Below are 15,435 nucleotides of genomic sequence, written 5' to 3' on the forward strand. Positions count from 1 at the left end.
TCTATAGCTTAAACAACTTCAACTGTAAGGGGAGGTGGGAGGGTTTATATGGTTAATTTACCCTTCTGTCCATGAAGAACCTCCGCTATAGGTAAGTAAGCTTGCTTATTCCATTCAATCCATTCTCCAACCAGCATATGTCTTGCTGTTCTGTGACTCTGCCACTTGCCTCATAGATTCTCTTATTCCCTTGATTTCTTGTAAATCGTAGCTAGTTGACATATGTGACATGTCTTATGGGAGTTCCTTATTAGACTGTATCTACTCAGAATGAGTGAACTTATCTATACCATCATGAAACTTGGTTGTATTGGCAGATGTCCTTCAGGGAGAAACAAATTCATGTTCCTCTTTCCCTTTGCAGGTCCAACTAGTAAATAATTCCTTTAAGGGTATCAAGTATCTGAGGTTGAACACGTTGGCACACCTTGGCTATGCAGTAGTAGTGATAGATGGCAGGGGGTCATGCCAGCGAGGACTTACATTTGAAGGCGCACTTAAAAACCAAATGGTAACATTGCTTGTTTTACTACTTTCATTCCTTTATCTAGTTATAATCTCATTCAGTACATTGATTTTAGTGAACTCCGTGGGTCTCTGTATTGTCCCCTCCCCACTGGACGTAGGATAATTGGTCATTATTTTGCTCATTCTGTGCAGGGTCAGGTAGAGATTGAGGACCAGGTGGAAGGTTTACATTTTGTGGCAGAAAAATATGGGTTTGTGGACCTGGATCGTGTGGCGATACATGGCTGGTCATATGGAGGATTCCTATCCCTCATGGGGCTCATTCACAAACCCAGTGTTTTCAAGGTAGGTACCTATAAATCTGTTTGCCTTGCTGTCTAGGACTTCCACTGGGATATACCGCTGTGTTGCCCTTGCTTGCTTAGTTTTTTCATTGTGCCTTACCGTGATTCTGGGCTTTTCTGTGCTATGCCCGATGGATACTCTACTTTATTCTATCTTTTGCAGCAGCATTCCCTCAATTAGACAGCTATTCTATGATACAATGCAAAAAAACATTCACTCAGTAGTTGCCCTCACACTTTGGAACACTCTTCCCCTAACACTACGGCAGGAAACTAAACAATTTCAAGACCAATCTTAAACCTTTTCTTTTCAAAGATGCCTATGAAATTTACAAGTGATAATGGTAAAAAAAAAAAAAAGAGAGAGAAAATGCGAAGACTTCTGTTCCTGACATTCCCTCTCCCTTATCATTTTTTCCTGTACCCTTACCCTCTTCCCTTTTGTTTCGACCCTCTTTTTTGTACTACAGTATTTGTCAGTATTGGTTTGTTCATCTTTCTCCTAGGTTTTTAATTAATTTTTAAGATTGTAAAGTTGTAAACCTCTTTGGTATGTAAAAGTGGTATATCAAGTCTGAATAAACTTGAAACATTGTATTCCACTGGTCAAGGTAGTCCAGGGGTTCTGGTAATTATGAGCTGCTTAGGCCTGGGTAGTTTTCTCTTTTTTCATCTTGATGTGCCTGCAGTGTGGGGGAGGGAATGGGGCAGGGCAGAGTATTGTTAAAATAATAACGCAGTCTTTCTCTGCGATTGGCAGGTTGCTATTGCTGGTGCCCCTGTAACAGTGTGGATGGCCTATGACACTGGGTATACTGAACGGTACATGGATGTTCCAGAGAACAACCAGCAAGGCTACGAGGCTGGCTCAGTGGCACTGCATGTAGACAAACTGCCCAATGAGTGAGTACAGAAGCAGTGGAAATATTTTTCTGTGACCATTAGATTGTATCTTAACTCACAACCATTGAAGGGATCACTTTCTAGTGTTGGACAGTTCTCAACTCTTGGTGAGGGACTTGATAAGGAATGTTTATGAGTGCTGAATTATGATAAGTTCTGTTGGTATTTTTTAACATGTTCCATGTGTCTGAATGAGCTGGATTTTGGAGGAGTCACTGAGAATGCAAAAATATTTGTGTCCTGAGATTGTATTAGCATATTTTTTTAAGACCATCTGGAACTGTTGCCTGTGATGTGCAGGTGATATAGCATCAATGATACTTGCACTGTATTAGGTAAACATTTTCTTGTTCTGCTTTGGTCAGTGGATGTTTAGTTACCACCAGCTGCTTTTACTTGATTCTCATTGTGTTGCCAGATGATAGAACTAGGGTCTCAATAGATTAATACTGGGATCCATTCCTAGTAGGTAGTGCCAGTGTTTGAGTGGTGGTGCTTGTAAAGTGAAAGTCAAGTGTGGTCTCTTGGAAATGTTAATTTGTACACCTTTATTTTGTCTTCTCTGTCCTCTCATGTGCAGGCCGAACCGCTTGCTCATCCTCCATGGATTTTTGGATGAAAATGTGCACTTTTTTCACACCAACTTCTTGGTCTCCCAATTGATCAGGGCTGGAAAACCTTATCAGCTGCAGGTAAGAGGCTCATCGGAAGAGGGCAGGTCTTGTAGTTGGTGCGTTGATCGGTTTCATATCAGAAGGTTATTCAGTTTGTTTTCCGGTTAAACTTCAAATTGTAGATTTTGCTGGCTAATCTCAGTTCCCATTATATTAAGAATTTTTCAGATTTTTTTTTTTTTTAGTATCATTGATTTCCAGAAGACAAACCAATGAACCAGGGGAAGTTAATGGTTCATTGGAAAGGGGGGGGAAAGATATATTGATAATTGCATATTAGATTTGCATGTGCTAAACTCAGGGTGGTTGTGCAGGAATTATAAATTGGGGCTCCCAGTCTTTCTGTGAGTTAGTAGCCAGCAATTAGATTGTGCAAATGTTTTTCTGAGACCCCAAAAAAATTCCCACTGTGGATGGAGAAGAGGATCACTTCCCTCCCAATGATGTTTCTCTTGCTTTGATTCTTTCTCTTTTGCACAGATTTACCCCAACGAGAGGCACAGTATTCGCTGCCCAGAGTCAGGCGAGCACTACGAGATAACGCTGCTGCACTTTTTACAAGAATACCTCTGAGATTATGAGCCTTGGTCAGCCTTTGGACACTGACAGTTCGCTGTTGAACCTTAACCCTAGCCCTATTCCTCTTCACAGCTTTCTTATCCAGAACACAAACTGCAGTGTGCCCAGAGCATCTCTTTCCCTTTTCTTAAAACTGTTTGAGACAAGTGGGGGGTGAACCACTCCCCTTGTTTGGATCGTGGTGCCGTGCTTTCTCCCACCTGGTTTGGGGTTTGGTGCCTCTCTTTTCCTGTGCTGGCAGTCAGACTGTGGCCTGTTTGATGCTGCTGGTGCTCCCTTCTGACTAGGAAATCTTGTAGGTTTCCTTGCATCGCACGCTGGTATGTGAAGGTGGACCTCGACATGGAGCTTATCACACTTCTTCCTGCCATTACCAGAAAGCATTTGGAATGACCTTATTAAGACACATACAGACTGCACAGATGTTAAAGAAAGAAAAGTGGGAGGGCAGCAACTGGGCAGAATTATGCACCCCCATCCCCTTCCTCTCAGATTCCTATCTGCTGGTCTTGAGTCCAGTGCTGCTGGCGCCTAACTACTAGGATGTTGTAAGTGGGACCAGTCTAAGAGAGGGAAAGGGAACAGAGGAAAAGCATGTGGGAGCTGGGGTTAGAGGCAGTGTTCAGATATAATCGGTGGTAGAAAGAGGAGCAAGATGTCCACACCCATTTCCTTCAGAGTCCAGTCTGCACAAAATTGTGCCAGTAGAGTGCATGGTGATTTGAATTAGGTGGCTGCAGCAGTGTTACCCCAGTATCAGTTTCTGAGGGCAAGGATTATTTTATGTTTTAAGGGATGGTTAATTTCATCTTCCCTTTTCATGTGCCCCCATTCTTAAGGTGTCCCTAGGCTTCAACATGGTTTACACATCTTCCCCCCTTCCCCGAGTTACTGAATGTGCTCTAAATAATACCTGTCTCAGTTCTCTGCGGGTCAGTGACTGCTACCCTCCGTTCTCCAAATCTCTGCTCTCTCTCTGCCCCCCACCCTCACATTCAAGAGTATTTACTCTTGTGAGAGAGTGCAAGGCATGGAGAGCTCGAGAGAATTTCACTTCCTCAGAGACCCCTCTCCCTCTGTCCCATCCCCAACAAGGGGTTAGCGGGGGCTACAACAAACTACATCCACTTGCCCAAGTATTTTAATTGCGTATTATGAAAAGAAAATATTTTTATGGATTCTTATTTTGTAATTATGAGTGTAAAATGTAGTAGCTCATTAAAGTATTGGAAACTGAATTTGCATCTGTTCAGAGGCAGTCTTCCTCATTTTAAAAACGTGACTTGTAAAAATGGCAAATTATTATTATTTATTTGCCAGTAGTCCCTCTTTTGTTTTATGTCGTCAGGCACAATCGGAACTAGTTATGGGATCCTGGTTTCATCACTTTTTCGTTCCCATCTGCCTGGGAATTTTTTCCCTCATTTTAATGGACCCTTCTGTTACCAGTCTTATCACTGCACCAGGATTCCTTCCAAATCCAGCTTCAGGCCGTGGACACTACATTTGCAGTATCCTCATCTATCTTGTGGTGCAAGGGAGCACAAGAAATATTACATCCATTTGAAAAATATCTGGTACCCCTGTAAGTAGGCCCTAGCTATAAGGAAACAGCTTTGTACATCTGGGGTCTATAACCCATGTTTTCTCTCTGACTCTGGACTGGAAACATCAGCAACTCCTTTTTACACCCCAATTCTGCTTTGCTTGGTTTATAATTCCCATGCTGCAACATAAATGCCTTGACATTTGGGTATATCTCCAACATTATAAGATATCTTTTATAACACTGTATGGTGCAGTTATTTCCATCAAAAGACCAGTTGTTCCCATGTCGTGAAGCAGCAGTAAGCTGAACCAGTCCTGAATTTGCCCTGTAGAGTCAATGGAGTTAAGCTTCCCAGTTTCTCAAAACGAAGCAAGAACTGCAGATGAAATGAAACTGCTTCAATCTGTCCGTTTATGCCATGAAGCACTCTGATCACCTTACCTTATAAGAGTTTAAAGGGGTAATTTCAAGAAGTAAGCATTTTCACAGACAAATAGCACTTTACCATGGAACTAGGCTTTTATCAAATTTTCTATGTGATATACAGGTTAACCCGCTTGCTCCTGTGTAACTTTACCTGAACTGAATAAGTATGTTTCTAAGGGTCTGCTTGGGGTGAGGTTTGCACTCACGCATGTACTTTTGCATATATAAGCCTATGTGATTACATTACCCCTAAAAAGTTTGTGTGTGCAGATCTGGTGTAAATTTAAGTGCATAGTTTCCTTGTGATAGTTTTCAAAGCAGCATAGTTTCACTTTGAAAATCTGGCCAAGTCTATACAGAGAACCACATCATTTTGTGTGTGCGCAAAGTTATAAAATATCATTCTAAGTGACCACTAATGTGTTAGTTAATGCTATGGCAATACATTACTCCTCCGATATTCACGGAGGTTCCGTTTCAGGAACCCCCGTGAATGTTGAAAAACCGTGAATATGGTTTTTAGGCAGGAGAGGGCAGCCGGAGCGCTGGCCAGTGAAGGAAATCACTCGCTGTATGCTCCAACCGCCTCTTCCTGTAGTAAAGTCGGGCCTCACCAATCAGGAGCTGCTTTGACATGCCGGCCCTCCAACTGCCCTATCCTGCCTCCCCTTCACGGTCGGAAAATACTGCGAATGACCGGGACCGCAGACTGTGAATTCGCGGAGGAGCACTGTATAACCTTGTCTGTAGCAGATAATGTGGAGTCTAGTACACTTGTTTGAGGAGGAGCTGTTACAGTGTATATATCTTGAGTTAAAGGGGGACAATACTCCTGTTTGCTGTAACAAGATGTACTACACTTCTCCCTCCGTATTTGCTGTGATAAGGGATTAACAGAACTGCAAATACAGAAAAATTGCGAATAACTTTTTCATGTTATTCGCTGTTTTCTATTAAAAAATATCGTGAATATGGTGAAACCGCGAATAACATGGTGGGAAACCTGGCCTGCTCCTGAAGGAGAGGCAAAACACAGTGAAGAAAGTGCTGGGAATCAGCGATTTTCTCTGTAAACGCTTGGAATCAGCAATTTCTTTATGCAAGCTGATGTAATTTGGGGGGGAGGAGCCAGCAAGCTAAAACTTGTGAATAATCAAAACTGCGATTGCTGAAACCGCTAATACGGAGGGAGAAGTGTAGTTGTGAAGCTGTTGTAAAAAAGAAACCCTGCGCGTCTGTAATACAGAGTGGCCAATTATGGCATCTTCTGGACTTCTTGTCATGCATTACTTATTCCCTTTTCTTTTTATTTTCTTTCACAAGGGGATTAGGTGGTGGGTGGTACAGACCGGAAGTCCTTGCTGTCTTAAAAGGGTTTGTCTGTGTTAAGTGACAAGTCAGAAAATGCTTGTGGTGTGATGGAGGAAGTTCACCCAACTGCTTCTCTGTGAGGCTAGATGTAGCTCTTTCTTGTACACACTTCAAAGAAGCAGAGAGTGCAGTTTTGCAGACAGTCTGGTCCTTGCAACTGCTGAGGCAAAGGAGACTCTTATCAACAAAAGGTGGGTAGAGGAGACAGGACATCTAAATGTTAGGATCTAGTTCAAGAGTTACATTTAATTATTTTCCTATGCCCGGGGGGCTTACAATCCAAATTTGTACTTGGGCAATGGAGAATTAAAAAACTTGCCCAAGGTCCAAGGAGCATCATTGAGATCTGACCTATATCTTCCTGCATTAAAGCCTACCGCTTCAACCACTAAGCTCCTCTTCACTCTCCTGTGTCTCCCGATGGGACAGAAAGTCCAGTGCCTAAAACTTGTTAGTATACCCATCTCATTCCTTTGCTGCAGGGATTTTCTCTGATGAGGCATATACTGCAGGGACTAAGATGTTTTTATTCTTGTCTATAAGTACTGCAGAAATAATCCAAGGATTGGAGGGAGGTTTAGAAGCAATATAAGGAAATGTTAATGTTTGGAGGAGCCACCAGCAGGCCTGGGTCTGAGCACAATTGGGCCAAATGTAGTGGCTAGTGAGAAAATCAGGTGAGGAAGCTTACAATAATTCAGATGGCTTTTCAGCAAATTGTAGCTCTATCCTTCCCCCCTTTCTCTCCCCCCTTCTACACATAAGTTCATGTAATCCTTTTTCTTCTTCTCTACCCACTATTTTAAGTTCTTGTAAACCGTGTCGAGCTCCATTCTCATGGAGATGATGCGGTATATAAACTTAAGGTTTAGATTAGATTAGATGAGGAATAATGAGCAAGGTGTGAAAATATGGAGAGGGAGAAGAACAGACAGTACAAATACGTTGGTGTGCACAGAAAGATGAGTGAGGAAGTTGTAAACATCCTTTGTATAGCACAACTTTTAGCTCCCACATTGTGTTTTTCCTGAGCTGGTGCAGCTGACATAAGAACATAAGCAGTGCCTCTGCCGGGTCAGACCACAGGTCCATCCTGCCCAGCAGTCCGCTCCCGCGGTGGCCCAAAAACAGGTCAAGACTTGTCTGAATCATCAGAAGGGGCTCCCTTGCCACCTTGGTTTCTCATTTAAGTCCTGTCTTCCTATCGAAGTCCTAGCCCTCCGGTCTTGCACATGCACGACCAGGTTGGTTTATACTCATTACCTGGTTAACTTCCTATACTTGTGTTACATCCCAGCTCCTCCCTCAGTATCCCACGATCCCTTTATCCCTCAGGAATCCATTCAATCCCTGTTTAAATCCTTGTACCGTACTCTGCCTGATCACTTCCTCCGGTAGCGCATTCCAAGTGTCCACGACCCTTTGGGTGAAAAAAAACTTCCTTGCATTTGTTTTGAACCTGTCTCCCTTCAGTTTCTCAGAATGCCCCCTCGTATTTGCTGTCCCCTTCAGTCTGAAGAATCTGTCCCTATCCACCCTCTCTATGCCCCTCATGATCTTGAAGGTCTCTATCATATCTGACAAATCAATGTTGTGGGAGGGGGTGGTTCTGATGTTAGAGCACTGTTAAAGGGTCAGTGGACTGTGAGTTGGAAGAGCTGCTGTGCTCATTGGATGCAATCTGATCTATCACTTGCAAGTATTTTATAAAATAAACTAATGGGATAAGTGCTGTATCAGGGAGTGGGGTGGTGAGATATATACAAACTAGGACCCCAGGCCATGAACTAATACAACTACTTGAAGAGGGTGAACAGTGTATTTTTAACACAACAGCCACATCCTTTCACATACTCACACAATACTTTAAATTTTTCTAGCTTCCAGCCCTAGATTTCAATACCACCTTGCTTGGTGGTGTGAATTCAAACATAAAACTGTCCAAAAAGTCTTCCTTTTGGACCTGGATAAATTAGTAGCATTGCACAAAGTCAGCCTGATTTTAAGGATATCCCCAAATAATATGCATGACAGATTTGCAACTTCTATGAAAAAAAAAAACAACTCCACTTGAATAGCTGCTCTAGCACAGCACAGAAAATCAATCTTTAATGGAGGAAAAAGCCTCAGATATGAAGAGAGAAATCACAATAGCTCAACTTCTTAAACATCAGTGGCTCAAAAAACCTCCAGAACGTTGTGAAAAATAATCGAGGGTGATATGACTAAACAAACACCAGTTAGTAACCCTAACTACTACTAACTGGTGTTTGTTCCTCTTTCCTACTTCCCTTGTTCTGTATAAGATAATAAAGAATGAGCTGTGAAACTTATTCCCTTGAGATGGCAAATACTATATCCAGCTTTGAAACTTGTATGCAAAATAGCTCAATCACAGGTTTGTAGGAACTGGTTATTTGCCACAGTTTATTCTCAGAAAAATGAAATTTCACTTGAGCAAGTTTGGTTATGCTAGAGTCTTACAGTGTTTTTACATGACCAAAATACTTCCAACAGTAGCTCTTCTTGGTTTATATTTATTTATCCTAAGTCCCTCTGCCCACAAGCCAGCCTCATCATTGTTTCATGGCATGGGCTTCACTGGGGCTGTTCCTTATTGGTAAGTAATTGGGTATATTCTAGGGATTCTAGGAATGAGCACTCTGGCTGGGATGACCTGTTACTTCTTGCCTCCCACCCCCAGCCACCTTCCCCAGGGGAAATGGTAGAGAACATTATGCAGTGGGCTTTTTCTGGCTGAAACCTTTATTCTATCCTAGATGTACAGACCTCTCTTCTTTCTTGGATTTTCCACCATTGTATGTGTCGCTGAGGTTTTTTGCTGGTGGTTTACAGCTGTGTCCAAAAACAACATGCAGTTGGATTTGCAGTATGCTAAACAAGACAAAATGAAAAATGCCAGAAAGATAAGATCAAGCTGTGGTCTGAAAGCTATATCTAAAGCTGCTTATAGAGACATGTGGTTTCTAACTAATAGGTTGCTTGCCAAAACTATAATTCAGTTACATATACACAGGAGTCTGTACTTTAGCTGTTGATTCCCACTAACTGCAAATCTGCAGAAGGTTATCACTTTAAGATCTTGACCTCCTCTCCTGCAGTGGAGAAAAGCTTCCTCTTCAGTTGGTACTGAAACAATTGAACTCCATTGAAACAAGAAAAGAGAAGTAGGGGCACAGGGAACTTCACCAGCATCAAACATATTCTGTTCTGCTCTGAAAGTTATGTAATAAAACCAAAGATCAGTAAACATTTAATACATGAGTAGCTAGGAGCCAATCTGCTACGTGCAACTAGTAGGGGCTAAAGACTCTGCCAACGGGGCAAATAGAACCTCTGTCTTCAGTCTCTGCTGAATCTTAGATACGGTAGAAGAGGTCTCAAGAAAGACACTGGCAACGTCCGAGGCAGAAATCAGGAGAATCAAAAGGCCGCACAGAGTCCGTATGAATTCCTGTGCATGCTAACAGAAACAAGATTATCAAGGTAAGAACCTAATCTTTTGTTCTTTTACATATACACAGGAATCGGAACTTTAGCTGATGTACCAAAGCAGTGCCAGAAATCTAGGGAAGGACAGATGAGTCTGCCCTCAGAACTGAGGATCTGAAAGTGGCATCCTCTTTAGCCACCACATCCACTCTAGAATTTCGTAAAAGTGTGAAGAGTAGCCCAAGTAACTGCTCTACAGATTTCATCAGGTGAGACAGCCTGGGACTCTGCCCAGGAAACTACTATGCCTCTTGTTGAATGCACTATGATAAAGATAGAAGGCTGTTATCCCAGGACAAGCAGGCATGATATTCTCACATGTGGGTGACGTCATCTACGGAGCCCCGATGCGGAAGCATTTTCAAGCAAACTTGATTGAAGATTTAAGTTTGCTCTGCTGCTCCACGCATGCGTGCCTTCCTGCTCCACTAGGGGGCGCATCCCCTCGTGGTCTCCAGTTCAAAATTTTCCGCTGAGCCTAGAAGTCGTGTTTTTTTCAGGCTCTGCCCCAACTGCCTTCTAGCACCGCGATTTTTTCTTGTTTTTTCTCGATTTAGTCGCTGTGCGCAAGTTTTTTCTTCTTTCAACTGTTCCTGCTTCGTTTTTCACCGACCCGGAGGCTTCCGGGTCCTCGTGGCCGCGTGGCTATTCGAGCCGCGGCCACTTTCGATTCTATGTCCCGGCCTTTGACCGGCTTTAAAAAGTGCTCCCGGTGCGAGCGGCTTCTTTCCATCACAGACCCGCATCACTGGTGCATCCTCTGCCTGGGGGCCGCTCATCCAACCGACTCCTGCCCCCAGTGTGCTACTTTCCAGAACCGGGCCCTCCGTCGAAGGAAAGCCCGCATGGCGGATCTTTTTGCCCCGGACCAACCCTCTACCTCGGCCTCGAGGTCGGCCCCGGCCTCGACCTCGGCCCCAAATACCTCGGCATCGCCTCGAGATTCGAACCCGAAGTCCTCGGGGCAATAGAAAACCTCGGCTCCGGGTAAGTCCCCTCTTTCCTCTTCAGGTTCTGTACCAGCGAAGAAACCAGCCTCGGGGATGCCGGCGACGCATGGCGGAAGTCCCATGCTTACAGCCCTGGCGAAGCCCTCCAAGCCTTCGGGCCGTGCCTCCACCACACGGGAATACTCTGATACGAGGTCGCCCCCGGTGGAGTGCACCAAGGCAGTGGACATGCCTTCGATGCTGTCCGTGCCCGTCTTCCAGGACCTACTCCGAGCGATGATCTCGTCGGAGCTGTCCGCTGCAATGGCCCAATTACAACCGGCCTCGACCTCGACCCCGCATGTGCCAGACCAGCCTGAGCCTCGCGTCGAGCTACCTCAAAGAAAAGCGCGCAAGCTTCGCCGCATTCCATCCTCCTCGGACTCCTCACCGAGGCACCCGAGGTGCTCCCCCTCCACAGACCGCCACGGTGCAAAGTGTTGTGCTAAAACGACAGAAACCTCGAACCGCCGTACCTCCAAGAAGGCCCGGGGTTCCCCCACTCTACGAGGCCGTTCTCCTACACCTCGTACGGGACCGCTAAGGGTGGCTGAGTTATCACTCTCCAACCCGCGCATCCTCCGAACTCCCCCTCGGACCGGGACCCCGACCCGAGGTTGCAGGTATTCACCGAGGGAGTCCGGGTCGAGGTCACCGATTCGACATCGATCGGTACCCCGACATCGTCTCCAAGGGGCTCCTCAAGACGTCGGAGATCTACAACCCCGGAACACTTTCACAGTACTTCCCCGGTCTCGGAGCGTGGATCGGAGCAGGAACCTCGATACTCGAGGGAAGCCTCCCCATCCTTCTCCACCCGACGGAGGTCTCGTTCACCGACCCCGCACGGGGCCCCGGGAACATCCTGCCCATCCTTCACTCGTTTTGTCTAGGACATGGGCCACGCTTTGGACTTAGACCTACAGTCCGACTCCAGATACTCTAAGGAGTACCTAGCGGAGCTGGATATGCCATCACTGCCCAGAGAGTCCCTTCGCTTACCACCTAACCCGGTACTCCAACAGGCCTTCTTCAGGAACCTGGAGACCCCCTACATGGAGGCCAAGTACCGCACAGTACCCTACCCGGGATTCGAACAACCACAGCTCTCCCACCAGTCGCTGCTAGTAGAATCCTCCTTGAAAAAGGCTCACCCATCCCGGGTCTCAGCAGCGGTCCCCCCAGGCCGAGAAGGCCGAACCCTGGACAAGTTCGGCAGGAGACTATATCAAAATGCAATGATGGCCTCTAGGGTGCAAAGCTACACTTTCACCTTCACATCCTACCTCAAACACCTCATTGGACTATTGAGAGCCTTTGAGACTGACCTACCAGCCTCCCGGCAAGGAGCGTTTGGCCTGCTTTTAGAGTCCCTCTCCAACCTGCGCCTCCATCTATTCCACGCGGCCTACGATGGCTTCGAACTCTCCTCCAGAGAGGCAGCCTTTGCTATCGCCATGCGCCGACTAGCTTGGCTGCGCCTGGTCGACATGGACCCCAACTTGCAGGACCAGTTGGCTAACCTCCCCTGCGTGGGAAAAGAACTGTTCGATGACACTATCGAGGCGGCTACAAAACGCCTCTCCGAACACGAGCGCTCGTTCGCCTCCCTCGTCCGGCAAAGCCTAAACCGACCGCGTCCAGGCCGTTCAGGGCCCCTCCGCTCCGATACCCACAAAAATCCACTCCTGCCTTCTCGCGGCCTCCACCCAGGCGCCCGCAGGCCCACCATCGGGATCTACCCAAGTCCCAACCGCCTGCGACTACCAAACCATCCCCGTCCTTTTGACGGGATACGCGGAAGGGGCGGGCCCCCTCCGCCATAGTCCCAGGCCTCCTTCCCATCGGGGGTCGCCTCAAAGCCTTTTACCCTCGCTGGGAACAAGTCACGTCGGACGCATGGGTCCTTGGCATGATCTCATCAGGATACTCTCTCAACTTTCGGGCCATTCCTCCAGACAACCCTCCAAGGAATTGCCCTCCCAACCGGACGCAGCTACCCCTGCTCCTCTCCGAAGCTCGAGACCTGCTTCGTCTGAGAGCAGTGGAGGAGGTTCCCCCCGACCAACGGGGGAAGGGCTTCTACTCCCGTCACTTCCTAGTACCGAAAAAAACGGGAGACCTACGCCCAAAATTTCGGATGTTTTCACTACCGACCCTCTACCCCCTGATCGACGAGGGCGACTGGCTCTGCTCCCTCGATCTGAAGGAGGCGTACACACATGTCCCAGTGCACCCCGCTCACCGCAAGTTCTTGCGTTTTCAGGTAGGGGACTGGCACCTACAATACCGTGTCCTCCCTTTTGGCCTAGCATCGTCACCCCGAGTCTTCACCAAGTGCCTCGTGGTGGTCGCAGCTACCTTACGCTCCCAGGGCCTTCAGGTATTCCCCTACCTGGACGACTGGCTGATCAAAGCCCCGTCCAGGGAAGGGGTTATCTCAGCGACTCAACAGACTATTATCTACCTACAGAGTCTGGGGTTCGAAATAAACTTCCCCAAATCCCAAATACGCCCCTCGCAGTCCCTACAGTTCATCGGGGCCACGCTGGACACGGTTCGCCTCCGTTCCTTCCTCCCCCCTCCGCTCCTAGAGGCGTTAGTAAGTCTGAGTCGAAGGATCTCCCCGCTGACCTCGGTATCAGCTCGACAGATGATGACTCTCCTGGGCCACATGGCCTCCACCGTCCATGTCACACCCTTCGCCCGCCTCCATCTGAGAATCCCTCAATGGACCCTGGCCTCTCAATGGCATCAAGACCGGGACCCAATCGACCGTCCCGTGACAGTGACTCCTTCATTGCAACGATCGCTCCACTGGTGGGCTGACTCTTCAAATCATTCCAAAGGTTTGCTCTTCCTCGCCCCACCCCACAGCAAGGTACTCACCACGGACTCATCAGAGTACGCTTGGGGAGCCCATCTGGACGGCCTAAGCACTCAAGGGATGTGGTCAGCAGAGGACCGTCGCTGCCATATCAACGTGCTAGAGCTTCGGGCCATCTATCTCGCAGCTGTAGCTTTTCAACATCTGCTCCACGACCGGGTGGTTCTCATCCGAACCGACAACCAGGTAGCGATGTACTATGTAAACAAACAAGGGAGGACAGGGTCTTGGTCCCTTTGTCGGGAAGCCCTGCGCCTCTGGAAATGGGCAATCTCCAACAACACCTTCCTTCGAGCGGTGTACATACAAGGAGAACAAAACTGTCTGGCGGACAGACTCAGCCGCCTCCTCCAGCCACACGAGTGGTCACTACACTCTCAGACCCTACGACGGGTGTTCGAACAGTGGGGGACGCCTCAAATAGATCTGTTCGCATCCCCTCACAACCACAAGCTGCCTCTCTTCTGCTCCCGGATGTACTCCCCGGACCAGCTCGAGGCCGACGTCTTCCTCCTCGACTGGGAGGGAAGGTTTCTGTACGCATTTCCGCCGTTTCCCCCGATCCTGCGGACGCTGGTCCACCTGAAAACGGTGCAAGCCACCCTGATCCTGATTGCTCCTCGCTGGCCACGTCAGCTTCAACTCAGCGTCAGAGATTCACTACCTCTGCCTCGGTTTCCCTCTCTACTATCACAGGGTCAGGGTTCGCTGTTACATCCCAATCTTCAATCTCTTCATCTGAATGCTTGGTTTCTTTCCCCCTGACTTCTCTCCCCGTGTCTCAGTCAGTCAAGGAGATACTGGAGGCCTCTAGAAAGACCTCGACGAGAACCTGCTACTCCCAAAAGTGGACCAGATTCTCAGCCTGGTGCTCCTCTCACAGCCAGGACCCGGTGTCGGTCCCCGTCCCTCTGGTCCTTGACTATTTACTTCAATTATCTCATTCTGGCCTAAAGACCAACTCCATTCGAGTACACCTCAATGCGATTGCGGCCTTTCATCAGCCCCTGGAAGGGAAAGCCCTCTCGCTCCATCCCTTAGTCTCTCGCTTCATGAAGGGTCTTCTGAATGTCCACCCTCCTCTCAAACCTCCTCCGGTGGTTTGGGACCTTAACGTGGTTCTGGCTCAACTAATGAAACCTCCGTTTGAGCCCCGCCAAATGCCATCCAAAATTCCTCACTTGGAAGGTGATTTTCCTGCTCGCGCTCACTTCCGCCCGGCGGGTTAGTGAACTACAAGCTCTGGTAGCGGACCCACCCTTCACTGTATTCCATCATGACAAGGTGGTACTCCGCACTCATCCAAAGTTCCTGCCTAAAGTAGTGTCTGATTTTCATCTCAATCAGTCCATTGTCTTACCTGTGTTTTTTCCCAAGCCCCACTCTCACCCCGGAGAGGTGGCGCTCCACACTCTTGACTGCAAGAGAGCGTTGGCCTTTTACCTCCAATGCACTCAACCACACCGGAAAGTCCCACAATTGTTTTTGTCTTTCGACCCAAACCGGTTAGGTCACCCAGTTTCCAAGCGCACCTTGTCCAACTGGTTGGCCGATTGCATCTCCTTTTGCTATGCTCAGACTGGTCTCGCGCTGCATGGTCGAGTAACGGGACACAAGGTCCGAGCGATGGCAACCTCCGTAGCGTTCCTCAGGTCCACACCTATTGAGGAAATCTGCAAGGCTGCCACGTGGTCTTCGGTTCATACTTTCACCTCCCACTACTGTCTGGACT

At 47.5% G+C, this 15,435-nt stretch overlaps 2 protein-coding genes across 9 annotated transcripts in view; both read left to right on the plus strand.

The window, feature by feature from the left end:
• Positions 1–4,210, plus strand: part of DPP9 (dipeptidyl peptidase 9) — a 96,656-nt gene extending 92,446 nt beyond the window's left edge. For all 5 annotated transcript variants that reach the window (XM_033954909.1, XM_033954912.1, XM_033954911.1 and 2 more), the window contains 5 exons: positions 365–511; positions 661–813; positions 1,573–1,715; positions 2,296–2,407; positions 2,870–4,210. In XM_033954909.1, the coding sequence (XP_033810800.1) occupies positions 365–511; positions 661–813; positions 1,573–1,715; positions 2,296–2,407; positions 2,870–2,962 (648 nt within the window). In that variant the 3' untranslated portion in view covers positions 2,963–4,210. The remainder of the gene's footprint in view (positions 1–364; positions 512–660; positions 814–1,572; positions 1,716–2,295; positions 2,408–2,869) is intronic.
• A 2,156-nt stretch (positions 4,211–6,366) lies between these two features.
• LOC117364431 (cathepsin L1-like) overlaps positions 6,367–15,435 on the plus strand; it is a 44,487-nt gene continuing 35,418 nt past the window's right edge. For 2 of the 4 annotated variants that reach the window (XM_033953590.1, XM_033953593.1), the window contains exon 1: positions 9,619–9,821. In XM_033953590.1, the coding sequence (XP_033809481.1) occupies positions 9,796–9,821 (26 nt within the window). In that variant the 5' untranslated portion in view covers positions 9,619–9,795. Of the gene's footprint in view, positions 6,506–9,618; positions 9,822–9,859; positions 10,037–15,435 lie in introns of those variants that run through there. The other 2 variants (XM_033953592.1, XM_033953591.1) reach the window with 2 other exon arrangements.

The sequence above is a fragment of the Geotrypetes seraphini genome, chromosome 8 (genome assembly GCF_902459505.1).
Source record: "Geotrypetes seraphini chromosome 8, aGeoSer1.1, whole genome shotgun sequence".
Taxonomy (NCBI): domain Eukaryota; kingdom Metazoa; phylum Chordata; class Amphibia; order Gymnophiona; family Dermophiidae; genus Geotrypetes; species Geotrypetes seraphini.